Raw genomic sequence first — 17,828 nt, 5'->3', positions numbered from 1 at the left:
AGTACAGGAATGTGGGAAGTGATTCTGACACCAGAGAGAAGTCAGAGAAGAGCAACAATACAGTAAGAGGAAAAAAATCCCAGTGATTTTCAATGTACATTTTTTAATGTCTGTTTACCAGCTCACAGTAAAAAAATGGACTTCAAAACAAATTTAATGAGTTACACGTCATGCCATAATCTGTGATCAAAATCCAGATTTAGCCAATTAGGCTCGGAATTGCTGAGACATCTCAACTCTCCCTGGTAGAAATATCTTGCTGAGGAAGTTCAATATCTCACCTTGAATCAGGACTGCCATGTTCCCACACCATAGTATTATCCATATGCAGTTCAAAATTGCATTGACATTTGAAGCTTTCTACAGCATTCCACCCAGAAATGCATTACAGATCCCTGAGATAGTTTTGAGAATAAGACTGCATATATATCTATATGTCTATATACAGTCCAATACACCAAAAAAATAAATGATCTTAAAAAAATAATGTTATTTTTTCATACAGAGTGCTACATACCCAGGGTACAGCACTGCTGATGTGTTTTCATTTAGATATCTGTGCATTTCAGGCTACTGTGGGTAGCTCTAAACAACTCTATCCAGAGAAAACATACTGTCTGTGACCTTATAATGTTATAAGTCCTCATTAAGTTGTTAATCATCACTCTTAGAGCAATACTCTGAAACAGCATTGCTGCATTGCAGACCTTTCTCCAAGAAATTTACATCTTTAATCTTGGAGTTTTCAAAGTAATTTTAATCTGTTATTTTTTGATCATGCTTCTAATTTCCCTCAGTCTCTTTCTATTGCTTTCCCTCACATGTGGTGCTTATGGCATTTTCCAATTTACTTTCAGCTGAAAATTTTGCTCATGTCACTTTTTGCTGCATTGAAAAACACTTTTCTCCATTTCTGTTTTCAAAAATCTGGATTGAAATTAATTCTGGTTCCTGTAATCAAATTAATTTCTAAGCCAAAACCTCTTATTTACAACAACAAGGATATCTTATCAAAAGTATACAGAAATTAATGTTCAAGTCTCAGGCTGAAAGTATCTCTACTACATATTATCACAAGAACATCTTGACACCAGCAACCCAACAGAACCCAGATAAAGCAGACATCTGCTGAGCAATTTCTCCCAAAGACAGAAAATGAGTGTGTGTACAATCAGCACAGCAGACTTCTATAGATTTACCCTTTCTGAGGATATAGGCATTGTTTTCCTTCTGAATGCTAAAAAAAGGAACAGCAAAATAAATAATCTATATGTATCTTAAGTACAGCATAATAAAGCATATAATAACACCTGTATTTATTCTTAACCTATTTAATTAGAACAAATTAAATAATATTTTATACCAGAAGATAAAATAGAAAAAGAGTGCTCCATACCTCTGGCCAAAATTAATTACTTTTTGTAGCAAGTCTGACACAGACAGCATACACTGAGGGAAATTAAGATAGTACTATATCCCTCAATGTATTTGTGCAATTCCAGCACAACTTAGTGAGATCAATTATACAGAAAGGTATCTCCACTGAAGCAACTGTAATTTGTTTCATCCAACTCCAGAGCTTATCTGTTTATTATGGGGTAGGCTTGTCATCTTTGATTAACAAATCAACATAAGTAAAAAGAAAGAAACTATTTTAAATAACTTTGTCATCAAATTGTTTGATAAACAAAAATATGAGTGAGCAGCTGACAGAGATTACAGGGATGAAATATTGGATATGTCTTTCAAAAACAGCTTCACTTTTTGCAAGATCCTTAAAATAGGAACAATATAATTGAGGTTATTTCTCAAAATTAATAAGTAAACTGATCACAGTATTAAAATTACAAGTTGCTAACCTTGTTTGATGCAGGTGAAGTCTATAATCCAGCTTTCATCCCAAAACATCCTCTGTTTCTGATATTGAAACCACTACAAGAGTAAAAAAAAAAATCATTCCTAATGTAGCCCTCCTCTCTTTGAAGAAATTGACTCAGAGGTTATTTTTATAAAATATGAACATTTAAAAGTATACAAACTAAATCTGAAGTGTAAACATTCAGCATATGTCTTAAAGTAACATTAGAACCAAAAGTATTAATAACAGGCCTGGATGAAAACAGCATCTAATAAGCATATTAAAAATTATACAGACTATGTTCCAGAACTAATTACATGTAATATTTTGCACTGTCTACAAGCTCTCCATTATTTTAAACCTGTGTGCATTTACATTTCAGCCTGGACATCAGATGAGGCTACATCATCTCATCTCATGGAAGTGCCCTATGTTATATAGGTACATGACAAGAACTTCATCCCAGTCCTGAGATAAGGAGCAATGCATCTTATATCTTGGAGTAGAATTAGCCCATGACCTACTAATTAGGCCATATTATATCAAATACTCTATCAAAAAGAATATTAGGTAGGGATTCTGTGGCTACTTTGTTAAAAGGCATTGAGCTAACAGCTGATTTTTGGTAGAACTGACATAAAAAGCTAACATTTACAAAGTGTAAGTACATGCTTTCAGATGAGCAACAGATTAAATTATGCAACTGCAGTCAATGCCAAAATGTCAAATCAAAGCAGCATTTTATCATCATTATACCATTTTCTATAGTTCAAAATTTAATATTAGGACTGATGGATTCATTGAAACAGGTAATAAAAGTCCAGATAATGAACAAGGAACAGGTTGGGGAGATTGTGTTGGTATACTAGTTGAAATTGTGACAAATATAGAGCTCACTGAATCAAAATTAAGTCATCCCATTTATTTCAAAAGGCTTCTGAGGAAAGAAACCTACATTTTATCTTGCAAAGGTGTGACTGTACAAAGACATTTTAGCAAGAAGTGAATACTAGGCTTGCTTCCTTTGACACTGATATCAAAGGAATCCTTTCTGCTACTTGAAGCATTAAAGAAGGCATTAGCTTCCCAGATGGTTCCTTTTACATTGTATCAATTCCTGAATTAGATAAAATAACCTCTCCTATCTTATTACAGTAAAACCATTAAAACTTTGAACTCCCATGATGCCACTTTTGAAGAATATAGCAGGAATATGTCTACAGAAATGAAAGAAGGAAAACAAATAACTCCAAACATACAGAAAAAACAGCAGAAATAATAGATTTTTGCTACAAGATCTTTAAATAAACATATGCAAGGCCAAGAATCTCTGTTGCTCTTTCTAAAAAGCCAGTCACCTAAAACTGTCTGAACTTCTCATCTGTCCAGTTGCTTATTTCTATCACATCATGTGGTTTTACTGGACACTTGCTATAAACTCATTGTCACAACTTCCTTGAGGATTCCATTGAGGAATGCTCAAATAGCTTTCAACAGTACTTCTGTTCCTAACTCACAAAGTCACACAGTGACAAACAAACAAATGTGATTCAGGCCTCCTTTAGAACCTCAATTTGTGGGCCATCAGCTTTCTCCTACTCATTCTCTATCTGTGCAGCTGCCTACCTCAGATGCTCACTGCAACTGCAGTATAAGATGGACAGAGAAGGAATCCCTGAGGAAGCAGGAGCCTATAGTTTTACAGGATATATAGGCCAAGGGCTAAATAAATTACCCTTTATGAACATAGTTAATACAATAATTCTACAGCTGCCATATTCACCTGATAAACCTCTGTCATGCAACTCAAAAATGCATTTTTTTCAAGACGCAGACACATAACGAATGTAGATACTCTTTCCCAGAAGCACTTAAGTAATAAGCATCTTAAGTAATAAGCCATAATATCATTCTCTCTTTATACAGGCATTTTCATTCAAAGACTCCCAAAACTACTTCTCTAATATTGATACACTCCTCTCTCCTCATTCCCTTTTTGTTTTTCCTTCAAGAGTTTGCTATAATAATTGATTAATCTTATATAAAATTAATCACTTTGAAAGGAACGAAGCTGTTTGTTACACTAAGGAAACAAACCTATTAAAAAAATCAAGTGACCAAAACAGGAAAAAAAAATTATCCTCTCACCACGACTCTTTTGAGAATATCCCAACTTGAATGTTTTGCTTTTAAAGTTCTATTTGGACTCTGATATTTAATGGCCTCATGTGTAGCTAGTTCCTTAATGAATTTACCTAATTTGTTTTTGAAATCTTTTATAATTCTGGCTTCTATAAGGTTTTGAAGCTGTTAATTTCATAACAGAGTTCTACCGTAAGTGAAAAGTACTCTTACTTTGTTGGTATCCCCTACTCCCCATGTAGTGGAAAATTTTTTTTTCCTTTACCATAATCTACCCACTCTCCCATTAGATTCCACCTCAGTCTTCTCTCTTACAGGATGAAAATTCCTAGTACAATGTGACTTCCCGCATAAGGAAGCTTTACAAGTCATTTCCTTTCTTTCTGCTTTTTTCCATAGCACACAGATGCTGGAGGCAGAAGAAAATCTCTCCCCCTACTTAGAGAGAGCTCCACTCTGTCTAATAAACTCATGGAAGAAAAAGGAAATAAAAGAGTAGAGAACAAGTACTTACCATGATTGTCAAAATGAAGCCAGTGCAGACTAAACATATTGGTAAGGCAATTGCTATTCTAACATCAACAGAAAGAGGGCATTCCCCACAGTCTGCTGGACAGATAGAGCAGCCTTCCTCTTCCTCACAAAAGCCATCTCCACAGACTGATTAAAAAACAAAACATTTTAAGGCAGTTTCATCCATCCACAAGATTGTCTTCAGATTTAAACATGTGGTTCTTGACCTGGGATACCTCAGAATCCCAGAAAAAATAAATTTTGAAGAATTCAGAGGCATCATCCCAGCAACTGAAAGAACAATCTGAATTTCTGAAGTAATACAGGTTCTCTTTCATCAAGGTAAATGTGAATTACATGTGAGCCTTTGACATGTTTTGTGTATAAACCACCTCATCACTACTGTGTTTCTCATTATCTACACTTTTTTTTCTGAAACTCAAAGTTCTTCAAGGCCAACATTTTCTTTTGAATTCTTTGTATTTAATCCAGCACTTGTGATTCCAGGAAGCCAGGGACCCTTCCTCAGCAGCAGCAAAAGACACTAGGAACTCCAGAAAAAAATCTTGCAACCCACATTTCAATTATTTCCTTTACTTACTCCAAGGTCTTACATAAATTATCAGCAATATTAGATGTAATTTAAAACAAAAGTCTTCAATAACAAAAGTCCCTCTCCCATGTTTTGAATGGTCTTTCAATTTTACCTCTGTGATTAAACTAATATCATGCTGTACTTCAGACTTGAGAGGTGAACTGAAGGTATTATTCTGTCATTATGTAATTTTTTTTAAATTAAATAAAAAACGAAAAAAAAATTCTACTGCTCAGTAATAATTCTGTTTCAGCCTCACTAATTCCAGTATAATACCAAGATAATAACAGAAGTCACTTTCTGTCTCAGGGGTAGAGCTGCATTTTTAAAAATTTCTTCTCTGATATATTGTAAGTTTCCTGGAAAATTCAGCTGCAGTTGTTTTGAAATGAGTAGAAAATTCTGTAGATAAATACTTCTATTCACACTGTAGTTGCTTTGTGTTTTTTTCCCGTAACATTGCAAAATATATTCTCACATTTCCAGAAGAGTAGATACTAAGAGTATTGATGACACTTTTGTTTTAGCCAATAACTTTTCAGGTTATGTGTTTAATTTATTAAAGAAGCCCACTTTTAAAATTTGACATCACTAAGATAATTGTTACAGTCATTTCTGCTTCCCTCCATACAGGTATACTAAAGAGAATGGAAGACTGATGCCCTTGGGAGCAATTTTTAATGTGAACAAGGGAACCAATATGGATTTCTACCTTTCCAATATGTTTAAGACTAGTCTGCTCCCCTTCAGGGGAAAAGTGTCTGGATTCTCAGAACACTAGCTGGAGGAATATTCTCAGATTCCCATGAACTGCAGACAAGCCTTGTAGTACCTGAAGCCATTGGCCATGGTATTTGACTACTTATTTGACAAGAATGACTTTCTACTGTTCTAGATTAATACAACTATTAGAAGCTCAAACACTTTTTCAGACTTCAGTGTTATGTGAAGAAGAATTTCAGGAAGACATTTGTGTATTTTCAAAGGCTGGGGTAAGAATTTGCTTTTGCTCTTGGTAACTATGCATGAATGATAATAGCATTGAGATTTGCAGTCAATAAGAAGTTAGCTCACATTTTCATTTTATATCATACCTACTGCAGGAAGGACTGTGGTTTTTGCTTCCAGAGCAGCTTGGATTCTCCCAACTCTGATGTGTGCAATGAGAGAAGTCACACCCACATGAACTAAAACAACCTGTGAAACAAGTGAACAAATCACCAAGCATCAAAACTTCACTTGCATACAGTAGGCTTTTATAACAAGAACTGACTGACTGTGGTATCCTTCAAAAGAATTTGTGCATTTCTTTCAAAATCAGGAGAGACAGCTCTAGAGAGAAAGACTGGTTTATTCCCTTCCTGATGTGTCTTCTTCTCACCAGGCAGGGCTATCAGCCCTGTGCATTCAGCTGTGTATGCCTTCCTGCTATTTCTTTCAGGTTGAAGCTCCCTTATGGTCATATGAACCTGCATCACAGGTTCATATCCAGTCAGTAGTGAGATGTATTCTTAGTGTGGGCCTCAAATGGACAGATTATGCTATTCATTTTCCTGTCATCTCCACTCCTTCCACTAACTACCTAAGCTGTAAAGGTACCTTACTTGACTTCCAAGTCAAGTCAGTTGGGAATTGATAGTCAGCTCAGCTATATGCATAGCAGAGATAATAACACATACATATAAATGAAATGGGGAGCATGGTCATGAACTGCATTAAATTACTAGCAAGTAAGCTCCAAAAAGAGCAAATGAGGTAAAATCCTATATGTAATAAATATACTTTACCTTGGCAGTCCAGTTCCTTTGGCTCATTTTGCCAGCAGTAGACAAAGTGTGAGTAAATATCTGACCATCATCTGGGATCCATGGACCACATATTCCTCCTTTAGCCTTTAGTAGACATATTGGTTATGTCAGTATACCATAACACAATGAAAGTCCTAGCTCCTCCTCTCTTTCTTTCTCAAAATTACTTATGTTCTCTAACAGCAAATAAAGTTCTATTTTATAACCAAAACTATCAAATTGCCAAAACATACGAAACACTGCTCGTTGACAAAATAAGAGAGAAGCAATTGCTCCTATATTCAGTTAAGATCTCACATATATTGTTATTTCTTAAAATATGAGCCTCAGTAGTGTACTCAAAGAATGAGTGTTCTTATGAAGCTGGTTCACTTTTTTTGATTTCCTGTGCTAGAATCAGAATCAGATTTGTATTCCATTTTTAATATTTTTCTCAAGAGGTTTTACTGAAGTGTCACTTTTGATACAGCAGCTTTTTTTCTTTCTTTTTTTCTTTCTTTTTTTCTTTTCCCTCTGGAAGGGAGGCATTGCTTCAGAGTCTGTTTGCAGAGCACTTCTCAATAAAGTTATTAAGATGTAAACCTCCTACAACTGCAAACATGGAGGATTAATTTTGGCTGTTTTGTTTACTTGAAAGGATTAAGCTTGTCTCCTAATTCCAGATAATTCTTCTGACATTTCTTTTGAAGGACTGTAAGTAATAGACCAAGTCAAAAGAAATGGAGCACATTAACCCAAATAAAATGTTTTAGAACACATGACACTGAAAAAATAAAGCAATGAAAACCCAAACTCCTCTCAAACAATGGAAAAACTTACTCTGAAGTGTATGTTCAATCTTATTCAGTGATAGTCAACTCTGTAACAGTCAAATATCTCAGAGTTCCTTTAGGCAGAAACTCTAACATTTAGAATATTATGAAGAAACCAGATGATGCATGTTGGTGAATATGCTTTTGCCATTTCCACACCATAATTTCGAGCAGAACGAATTGTGAAAATAGAAATAATAGAGAGGTTACCAAAGCAGTGGGATGTTCAAGTTTTTTACTATGATTCTAAACAAAAATTCTGATGTGATGCTTCCAGCAGGGATTCCTCTTTTAAACCAAAATCCTGGTGCCAGCTAAGGCTTTTGAGGAATCATTAATAAAACAAGTCCACAAGAATAGATTGCTAAGGTGCAAACTAGAGCTGTTGTGGAGTCATTAGACCTTCACACAGATGGGTATATGAAACATCTGCAAGATGTGTAGGCTAGGCTTCCTATTACACCACCTTTGATCAAGAAGAATGTGTCACATTTCCAGAAGGAAGATTAACTAGAAAAACTGGGCAGCTGTATGAAAGTTCTTATGCAGGGTAAGGCTTACCTCACAGACAAAAAAAAAAAAAAAAAAAGAAAAAAAAAAAAAAAGTGTTCCAAACTGTATTTTTAGATCAGAACTTTAAGTAGTTATTCAAAGAGGGATAGCCAAGAAGACAGGCTAAGAATGGATCTTGCCTTCATTGCATGAACAAAGTTCGTTATCTTGTATTGAGATTCTTTTTTTTTTTTGCTCTGATACAATGAAGAAAAATCATTCCTGACAGGTAAATAGGCTTCAGTTCTACAGGTCACAGCCAGTAATACTCACCCTCCCCAACTCCAGTAATCCAAGCAAATTAATCACTCTCACTCTGTAAAACAAAAAGACTGGAATACATCTAACTGAAAATTTTCCCTGCTGGTTTTAGAATGCAGTGATCTGTCTTTCTTTCTCTCTTGGTTGCACAGTAGTCCAAGTCAGGTAAACTCAGACAGATGAAACTGGTCCCACTAATGAGAGATTCTGAATACTGCCTTGCAGCCTCAGCATCCAGTGAAAAAAAAATTCCAAAACTGACAGACATTGCCACAGTGGTTTTAGTGAACCATAATTTGTGAATATATAGCAAACTATATAAACTTGGTCTAATTGTAATCACAGAAATACTTCACGAACTTGAACCTGCTTATTACAACGATGTCTCAGCCAGCAGCAAGAACAGAGCACGTGATGCTGCACCATCCCACTAACCATGAAGGCCAAAGGACAGGAATGAATGTTGGCATGGTAGACACAGCAGTTGTCCCCATTTGCGTCTTTCCATCTGGCAGGACAGTCATGCTCTTCACAGAATTCCTTTGCAGCAGTAGCATTGCTAACCAAGCAGGAGAGAGAGAAAAACTTTTACATCCATTCCTCATTCACAAAAATTGCAACAAACACATGAGAGCTTGCTCTTTATCTTGCACAGACAAATTAGCAGCAAAAACATATGCAGTGAAATAAACACTGTTGAACCATTTCTTTTTTTTTTGTCTTCTAATTGAAATGCTCCTGGAGCACTAGAAATTGTTGTCAACTCGACCTCTGCTGACTGCCATGCACTAGGGACTTCTAGCAGATACTGTGCTGCAAGCAGGGACCAACCTCCACTACTCTTTCCTACCTGACTTCATGACCAGGTGGGATTACTTCGCACTTCTTCATCTGGCACAGGCAAAGACACTATTATTCTACTTCCACTCTCAGATATATGTGTCCCTGGCTACTTCCAGTCTCAAAGTTTTCCATCAGAAACCTTCATCTATGCATGAAATTCATACAGACCATTTAGCTCCAGTCTTCACTCCACAATCTAAATTGCTGAGGAAAATAAGTATAATGGTCTTATACACCAGATACAATTTCCCAAACAACAACTTTAGAGGAGACTTTCTGAACAGACTGTGCTGCAAAACAATTATGAAAACTTATTCCTGAAAGATGAATGTATTCACTCGAAATGTGTGATGCAACACTGTTTCCTCAGTTACACTTTCAGTGGTTATCACCCTAATAAATTTGGCTGTAAGATAAATTGTTTTCTGCAAACATGATTTACTCAGATACAGCCAGAATAATTGCAATTCAGCTGAAATGTTATGCACTCGTGTTGGATCTTTAGAAAACAATTTCAGAACACAGGATTTATTTTTTTATTTGTTCTTAATGAAAGAATTAGCCAATAATGATTAGGTATAAAACAGTAGGCTTTGTTTATTATGAGAAGACTGTGTTTATTATGATAAATAAACAAAATGACAAAGGATTAGGTTAACCTTGATTGTACTCATGGCCAGATTTACCAGGGCATAGGCATATTTGAAATATGACATAAGTAAATATGTCAACTTCCAAAACACCTAAACAGATAAAATATTAAAATTTATTAGCCTTTGAGTTCATACTGGAAGTTTTAAGTTAAGAAAAATACTTAATTAATTTAGTGTCTAATTCCATCATGTACTTTTCTTTCCTTTTCAAAATTTATCCAGTATTGTGTATTTTTTATTCAATAATTTCATCATGGTTTTATCCAATTAAACTGATGCCCATACACTGACTTGCCAACCTCAGGTATATTTGGGTCAGCCACTGTAACCTGTAGTGTCAACCAGATAACCCTGACAAAATGAGATGCAAATTTAAGCTCTTTGAAAACTGAAGCATAGATTTGTCTCTTTTTTTAGAAATTATTTGCCATCTGTCTCTATGTTCAAGGTGTGTATAAGTACACAAAAAGGAGACTTTTCCAAGTTCCTTACTGATTTGAGGGAGTGGGTCTCCCAGGGAACACTAGAAAAATCAGATTCATGCCAAGCAGTCAAACCTGCTTCATGGTTAAGTTCCCAGAACTAACAGCAGCCATACATTTCAGAAGATGTGATAAACAAATTTTAAGTAGTTTTTAAACATAGTACATAGATGACCAAAATTTAAAAAAAAATAAATTTTTTGCAGTTGCAAATAGATTATGGATCATCTTTCAATATGAAAAAAAAATAACTCTGGATAACAGCTCTTATAAATTGAACTTTGCAATGTGAACTCTCAGGCAGAGAAAAATGTTCTGTAAAAATCTCTTACACAACAGTACAGGAAGTGGGGTCCCACCCTCTGTCTCAGGTGTTCCTATATAAGAATGGAGAATTGCTACTTACAGACAAAAGTATGAAATATTGCCCCCAGATTTATAGATCCAGATCTGTAGATCTGGAGCTGCACCCCTCCATACTCTCTAACTGTTGATGTCCACCGTCACTAACACAGTGTGTGAGCTGACATATAAGCTTTTGGAGTGATTTTAATCCCACAGAAATCAAGCACAGTTGACCACTGAATTAAATGGATTCAGGTCTTTTTCATATCCATGTTGAGCACTTGAATCATGATTAAAATGAGTATAAGATACAGAGAGCCTGTGACTCATGATGAAACTTCAACTTCATAAATTCAATGTGTAGAGAAGGCAAGAAGTTGCACTGTGACAGTAGTGATGTGCCCTGTCTCTGACCTAGCAAACAAACATGCCATAATGGCTAGTCTGAGAGCAAAGAGAAAAATAGCAGGACAAATAGAGCTATGAGAGATCTCAGAACATGGAAGGAATTAATGAAGAGCTCCAGAGTGTCTGCTCCAATTATATCACTGAATATGTACACACAAAATCCTCATATACTCATGATCATTATAGCATTTTTATAATAAGTAATACCTGTGGGAAAGGATTCCATTTTTCACAGCATATTGATAAAAACTGTCTGAAGCAAAGACGGCATAGGTCACGTTGAAGGACTCCCCACTCACAGCCTTTTCTGGAGGCCTATGAACCCATGTCATCTCCAGTCCTAGAAAAGTGCAATCATGGGTCAGAATATTTGTTACAGTTTTTTACTTAACAGATACATACAAATACAAAACTTTCTCTGTAGTGATTTTCATCTACTCATAGGATCACAGAGTGGTTTGGATTGGAAGGCACCTTAACCACTTGAAACCACTTAGTCCCTCCTCCCCTGCCATGGGCTGGGACAACTTCCAGTAGACCAGGTTGCTCAAAGCCCCATCAAACCTGGCCTTGAACATTTTCAGAGATGGGGCATCCTCAGCTTCTCTGGGTGGCCTGTTCCAGTGCTTCACAACCCTCTGAGTAACCCTCTCAGTGTTCTCCAATTACTTTTTATGAGCCAAATAGAGTCATTTATTTTAATGGCTGTATTGGTAAATACAAATGCACATTATTTGAAGAGTTCTGACACTCAGACCAAGCAGTTGGATAAATGCAACAAAAAAATCTGCTCATCTTGTGTAAACTAACTTTGCTTCCATTTTATAGCATTGATGTTTGTTCTGGTATATTTGCTTTCCTCTTTTGATCAGGCAATATTGCCCTTAATTCTTGGCTGCCTCCACTGAGACACACCTTATTGTGGAAGAGAACAGACAACTCTATCACACACAAAATTCAGTCAAAACCCTTAAACTCATGAAACATAAATACTAATAATTACATATTTAAGAATACATTATCACATGATGGAATCATATGGCATCTAGAACAGAGGACAGTGGAAGGAGTATATCAGACATCTGTTATTTTCCGTTTTCACAATTTAAACTGGGAAAGATGATTTACCCCCATCATGTCTCTTGTCCTCTGTGCCTCAGAATGAAGAAAGATAAAAGTTGGGAAAAGTCTTAAATCCATAAACTTAACACCATCAAAATCTTCCCAGTGCACTCACCTACCTTTTTGTCTATTGTTGGATAAAGGTTTTAATTTGCACCACATCAAATTACTTACATAACGAAACTGTGTAACTCAGTTTGTCAGGAAGTATTAAATTCCTTCTGCAGAGGACTGGTAAACCTGCCTTACAAGACATCTCATTTTTGTTCTTGTTGTTCGGTTATGACCTCTTTTGTTACTCATACTTGTTTTAACAAGTACATTCTTTGCTTGCACAGTACTGAAACCACTATTTTCCCCCTAATTTACTATCAGATTTAACTAGGCAATTTGTAAAATAACCTCGATTTCCCTTGATAATCTCCCTTGAAAAATAAAAACCCATTTTAATTGCTAACATTATGTGAAAACTATAATACAAAGATTTAAAAAAAGCTAGTGTGATTTCTACTAAAAGGTAAGAGAGTTGAGCTTCAAAGAATATATGAGAATGAAGACAAAAGGTCAGCACAAATTTCAGTTAAATTATTTTCTACTGCCTTATAAAGGTCTCATAAAGGTAAACCAAACTCTTCTTTCAATGACAGCTACTCCCACATATAGAAGCTTTGAAAATCTTTTGTTAATTCCACAGCAATGAGGCTACAGTATATGTGTTTTGCTTTGTTTCTTGCAATCCCCAGAAAATGGCAAAACCTACAAAGAAAGGGAGGATAGAGTTTGAAGTCCATTCTAAAACTGATTGTAATGGATATACATTAATTAAGCAATCTACTCACATTAATTTTCCTTGTACTTAGTAAAAATAGCTTTAAACAAGCCATCTGTAGTGATAAATAGCTGTTTCAGTGTTAAACCAATAGTAAATTCATACAGGAATAAAAGTCTTAGTTGAAACTTCACTGTTCCAAGAGAATTAATTGAAGAATGTTTAACGGTAACACTGAGCTAAGAGCATGACACAGCAGTATATTTCCTGAAGTGTTTTATTAGAACCACCTTCTGAGGTGCTCTTGGTTCTTTTTCTAAAAACCCTATGAATGCATGTCTCTGGTCCTACCTTTTACAACATAAACAAAGTGTTCCTTTACATCAGTTATTTATTTGTTACAGAGTCACAAAATCGCGAAGAGTTGAATTTGGAAGGCACCCACAGAAATCATTCGGTCCAAGCCTGTGTTGCTCAAGGCAGGGTCATGTCAAGGATGTTTCTCTAGCATTTGTCTAGTCAGGTTTTAAAAATCTCCAAGAATGGACAAGCCACAACCTTTCTGAGATGCCTGTTCTACTACTTTATAACCCCTAGATGATAAGAAACTTTTTTATTTATATTTATATATTTAAATTGAGTTTTACACATATCAGTTGCTCCTTAAGTAGTTTTTCATCTCAATAAATTACCAACTTTTTTGGGGGTTTTTTTTGGGGGGGGGGGTTCTTTTTTATTTTTTTTTTTGTTCCTATCTCATCATGTAAATTAATTTTGGAAACTGACAGGAGTACTTTATTAAAGGTCTCAGGGTTTTTTTAGGTAGTCATGGAAGAGTTTTGTGCCAGGTGGAAAAGCGTGATGTAGAATCAGTGATTTTGCTTGCTGGCTTACTGATTAAGCTCAGTACGCTTTTGAAATTACACTTCTAAGTTTCAGCAAGTAGATTTGCTACAATGCTGCGCTGCCTCCATGCTTCATTTGGATTAAGTTCCAGTTGTTTTTCTAATGAGAAAGAAAATGTTTTCAGTTTCTCTCTGGGCAAATGGATACAGCTGTTGCTATTACTTTTCTGTTAGAACAAAGGTATACTGGATAAATAATTACTCTGAAGTATCTTTAGGTGTTTTCTCTCCCTTATTTCTCTAGGAAGAGAGGTTGTCACTGATTTAGATGCATTTCATCATGGATTACATCCATCATGAGTAAGCTATTGTTATGAATACTTCAATTTTGGGGTTTCAGCCATTCCCCAAGTAAGATACGAAGTTGCCTTTATGACTCACTCACCTCCGCAGTCCAGCATGTTATACTCATCTGGCTTTTCCAGGGGCCAACAGTCATAGTCTTTGTTATCTAAATCATGCCACCCTTCCACTAATACCACCTGCCAGGAAAAAAGAAAAAAAAAGAGTCAAAAAAAGACAGGATAAGAAGAAGGAAAGGATGGATTCCATCTCCTAAGTTTATGATTCTTCTACAGAAACCAAACAAAATGCAGAAACATAGGCTGGCATATTTTGAGGTCTCTAACTTCTGGAGGGAAAAAGAAAAAAAAAATTCCATACAAACACAACCAGTACATTATTTTGATTTGTCCAGAAACTGGCATGAAACAGTTAGTAGATTTAACTAACCTTTCTCTCCCAAAATGGTTCTTTACAAAGAGCAGATGGTTCAAGGACTATATGCAGAAAGACAGTTTATTTAACAAAGGTTTTTTTGTTTGCTTTTAGAATGGCACTCCCCCCATTCCAAACTGCTCCGTTTCTTTTAATCTTTCATACCTAAAATCTATGAAGGAGTAATTTTTGTTATACTTTTAATAACACAATACAAATTTTAGCCATATAAATGTTAATATGCACAATGACATATAAAATAAGAATTGCATAAACCTATTATAGGTAGAATACAGCATCATAATAGCATAGAAATTGAATTGTAACAGTAATAAAAGATACATTATATATGTATATATAACAGATTATATTAGTCATGTATTAAAAAATACACTTTAGGGTGTATACTAACAAATCAGAATAGTCTATGATAATGCACTCTGGGCTTATTCTATTTCTAGTAAAAGATAATAGTTTCTACTCATGCAATCTGCTATTGTTTTTCTACATATAATTAAAGCATAATCATCTACTGTATTGTGCAATTGCTTATCACAACAAAATGTGAATAGAATAAGAGAGAATGGTACAACTCATTTTTCCAATATATCTTCCATTACTCTTGGTTTCTACATTACTAAAATAAAAATCACTAGCATAAATAGCTGTTTCACTCTAATAAGCCATATACAGTTCTTTCTGAACACACAGATAAGAGGAATAAGTTCTGGTAAGCAGATCTAGGTAGACCTACCAAAAAACTGAGGAGGCTTCGGAGCTCTACAGCTGGTGATTTGACAGCTCCCATGCTCCCTAATGTGCACCCAGCTCACCAAGTGTCAGGGCTGCTTCTGATGTTGCTGTTGCTTCTGAATTAGATACCCTTGCCTAAGAAGGGGGTTGCTAGGCAAGCTATCCTGGCAACTCCAGCTGCTGCAGCTGTTCTCCCACTTCCTTCCCTCTTCTTCCACTCCACAGTGCAGGGTGGAAATACCCCTCTGCACCTCTGCTGAAACCCTTCAAAAATTCCCCACTTGTTTTAGGGGCAGCCCCATCCTCCTGAAATTTGTGGCCCTTACTGCTTAAAACTACAAAACCAACTGGGGGGATTTTCTTGCAGTGCTTTGTCAAATGTGAGCAGCATCCGACTCTCAGGCAGATGAATTGATGCTGTGGACATAAACACAGAGACACAGCTGAGCCCAAAGATGGACATAAACACCAAGGCAACAAAGGCTACCACCATAAGATGAACAGTAAGGCTGACCAGCTTCCTGAGCTTCCTTCCAACCTGAATTGCATGAGACCCTGTGACTTCAATTTCTCACCTGAAGGTGTAGAACAACTTCTATCCATGTGTCCTGCTACATGCACAGGTGAAACAGACTTCTGTGTAGCTATGCTGATACAATAAAGACATAGATGTGTCCATGAATATCTTTGTTCGCTGAAGCCCTGCCAATACAGACCTTCAGTTGTGATTCAGCTCTCCAGAATATTTCTCTATGCTGCCTCTTGAATTCTGTCTCTCAGCCCAATGTGATATTAAGAATCTTATTCAAACTGCTTGAACTTCACTACTTCTTGCATGAAAATGGCAGGAGAAAAACTGCAATGTGTGCCCAGATAATCTTGAAAGAGCTGCAGATGAATTAAAAAAAGTTTGGTTTCACTCATTAAAGAGCTATTTGTATAAACTATATGTTTCAGGTTGAAATTTTATGTTTGTTGTGAGATGCTAAACCTCATGTGTGCTTTGTCTTCCTGTGCTATGATAGGTTTCACTATGTGGAAGTCTTTTAGAAATTTTTTTTTTTTGTACATTTATCTACTTAAAACAGCCCACTTATATTAACATCTTGGATAGGTTTTATTGGCCCTGTGTTTTAGGATGTCTTTTCTTGATAAGGAATTTGCTGGCAGGGAAGCTAAGGATTATAACTTGTTAGATACTACAGAAGCCAAAAGATTGCCTGACTGATCCTATTTTCTTTAATTGGACTGACAAATATTCAGATGACATTGATATAATGATTCTCAAGGACTGTAAATATCATACATTACATTTACAGCTACTTGTCTATCACCTCATTCAGAATTCCTGGAGAATGGCCACAAATACTTGAGAAACTTGGATTAAAGATGGACAGACAGGAATGACTGGCAATTGTCTGATTTAACAATGTATCCCAGCTACCTGAGATGCACATTACCATCTCTGCATTGGAGAAGCACCGAAAATTTAAAAAATAAAACCAGTGCAATACAAGTATATAAATCTTTGTAAAAAGGACTGACATCTCAGTGAGCAATATTTTCTTCAGCTCTATCCACAACTCTCTGGATATAAAAGAAATCAGAAATACATTTTAATAAAGTGAAGTACTCATCTCAATAGTAATTGCTTCACATTTGCCTCTTTTACTGTTTGTAAGTTATATGCACTTACATAATTTGTGTTTATATCTTAACATTCCATCACAGAGTTTATCTTATCACAGATAAGTTTGTGATCACAGATGAGTTTATTATCACAGATAAGTTTATAATCACAGCCAGACCCATTCTAGCATAGATTGAGTGAATTCTATGTACTACTGCTTGATTTGCTTAGTGCAATAACACTGAATTCTTTGGCTTCTTCTCTTCAAAGGATCTCTTAATCTGAAAAAAAGAAAACCCCAGGTAATTTCTACTGATTGAAATTAAACTATCAAATCAATTTATGTTTACAGATGTATTTCTATTATGTTGACTGTACTCAGGCAGTCCCTTAAGCTACATTATTTCCATTTCAGTAATTAACACAACAATAACTTCTACTATGAAAGAAACAGAGGCAAAATAAAGACATTTCAAACATTTATGACCAAGAAAACTTTAGATATTGTTAAAAACATGTATTCTTGTTAATGTTTCAAAAATCATATAACTTACATACAAATTTTTAATATTTGTAGCAAATAATAATAATGGATACAATATTGCTGAACAAAAGTTGCCACCTGTGTTCTTTCAAGTATTTTAGGATAGTAATTTCCAG

General features: G+C 35.5%; 1 protein-coding gene across 1 annotated transcript in view; it reads right to left on the bottom strand.

The window, feature by feature from the left end:
• LOC129133193 (atrial natriuretic peptide receptor 2-like) overlaps positions 1-15,961 on the bottom strand; it is a 37,605-nt gene extending 21,644 nt beyond the window's left edge. The window contains exons 1-8 of the mRNA XM_077171836.1: positions 15,540-15,961; positions 14,454-14,550; positions 11,480-11,612; positions 8,977-9,100; positions 6,896-7,000; positions 6,203-6,305; positions 4,515-4,660; positions 1,860-1,932 (exon numbers count right to left, since the gene is read on the bottom strand). Of these exons, the coding sequence (XP_077027951.1) occupies positions 1,860-1,932; positions 4,515-4,660; positions 6,203-6,305; positions 6,896-7,000; positions 8,977-9,100; positions 11,480-11,612; positions 14,454-14,550; positions 15,540-15,593 (835 nt within the window). The 5' untranslated portion in view covers positions 15,594-15,961. The remainder of the gene's footprint in view (positions 1-1,859; positions 1,933-4,514; positions 4,661-6,202; positions 6,306-6,895; positions 7,001-8,976; positions 9,101-11,479; positions 11,613-14,453; positions 14,551-15,539) is intronic.
• Positions 15,962-17,828: the final 1,867 nt, after the last annotated feature.

Source organism: Agelaius phoeniceus, chromosome Z (genome assembly GCF_051311805.1).
Source record: "Agelaius phoeniceus isolate bAgePho1 chromosome Z, bAgePho1.hap1, whole genome shotgun sequence".
NCBI lineage: Eukaryota > Metazoa > Chordata > Aves > Passeriformes > Icteridae > Agelaius > Agelaius phoeniceus.
This window is presented reverse-complemented; position numbering and strand designations above follow the sequence as displayed.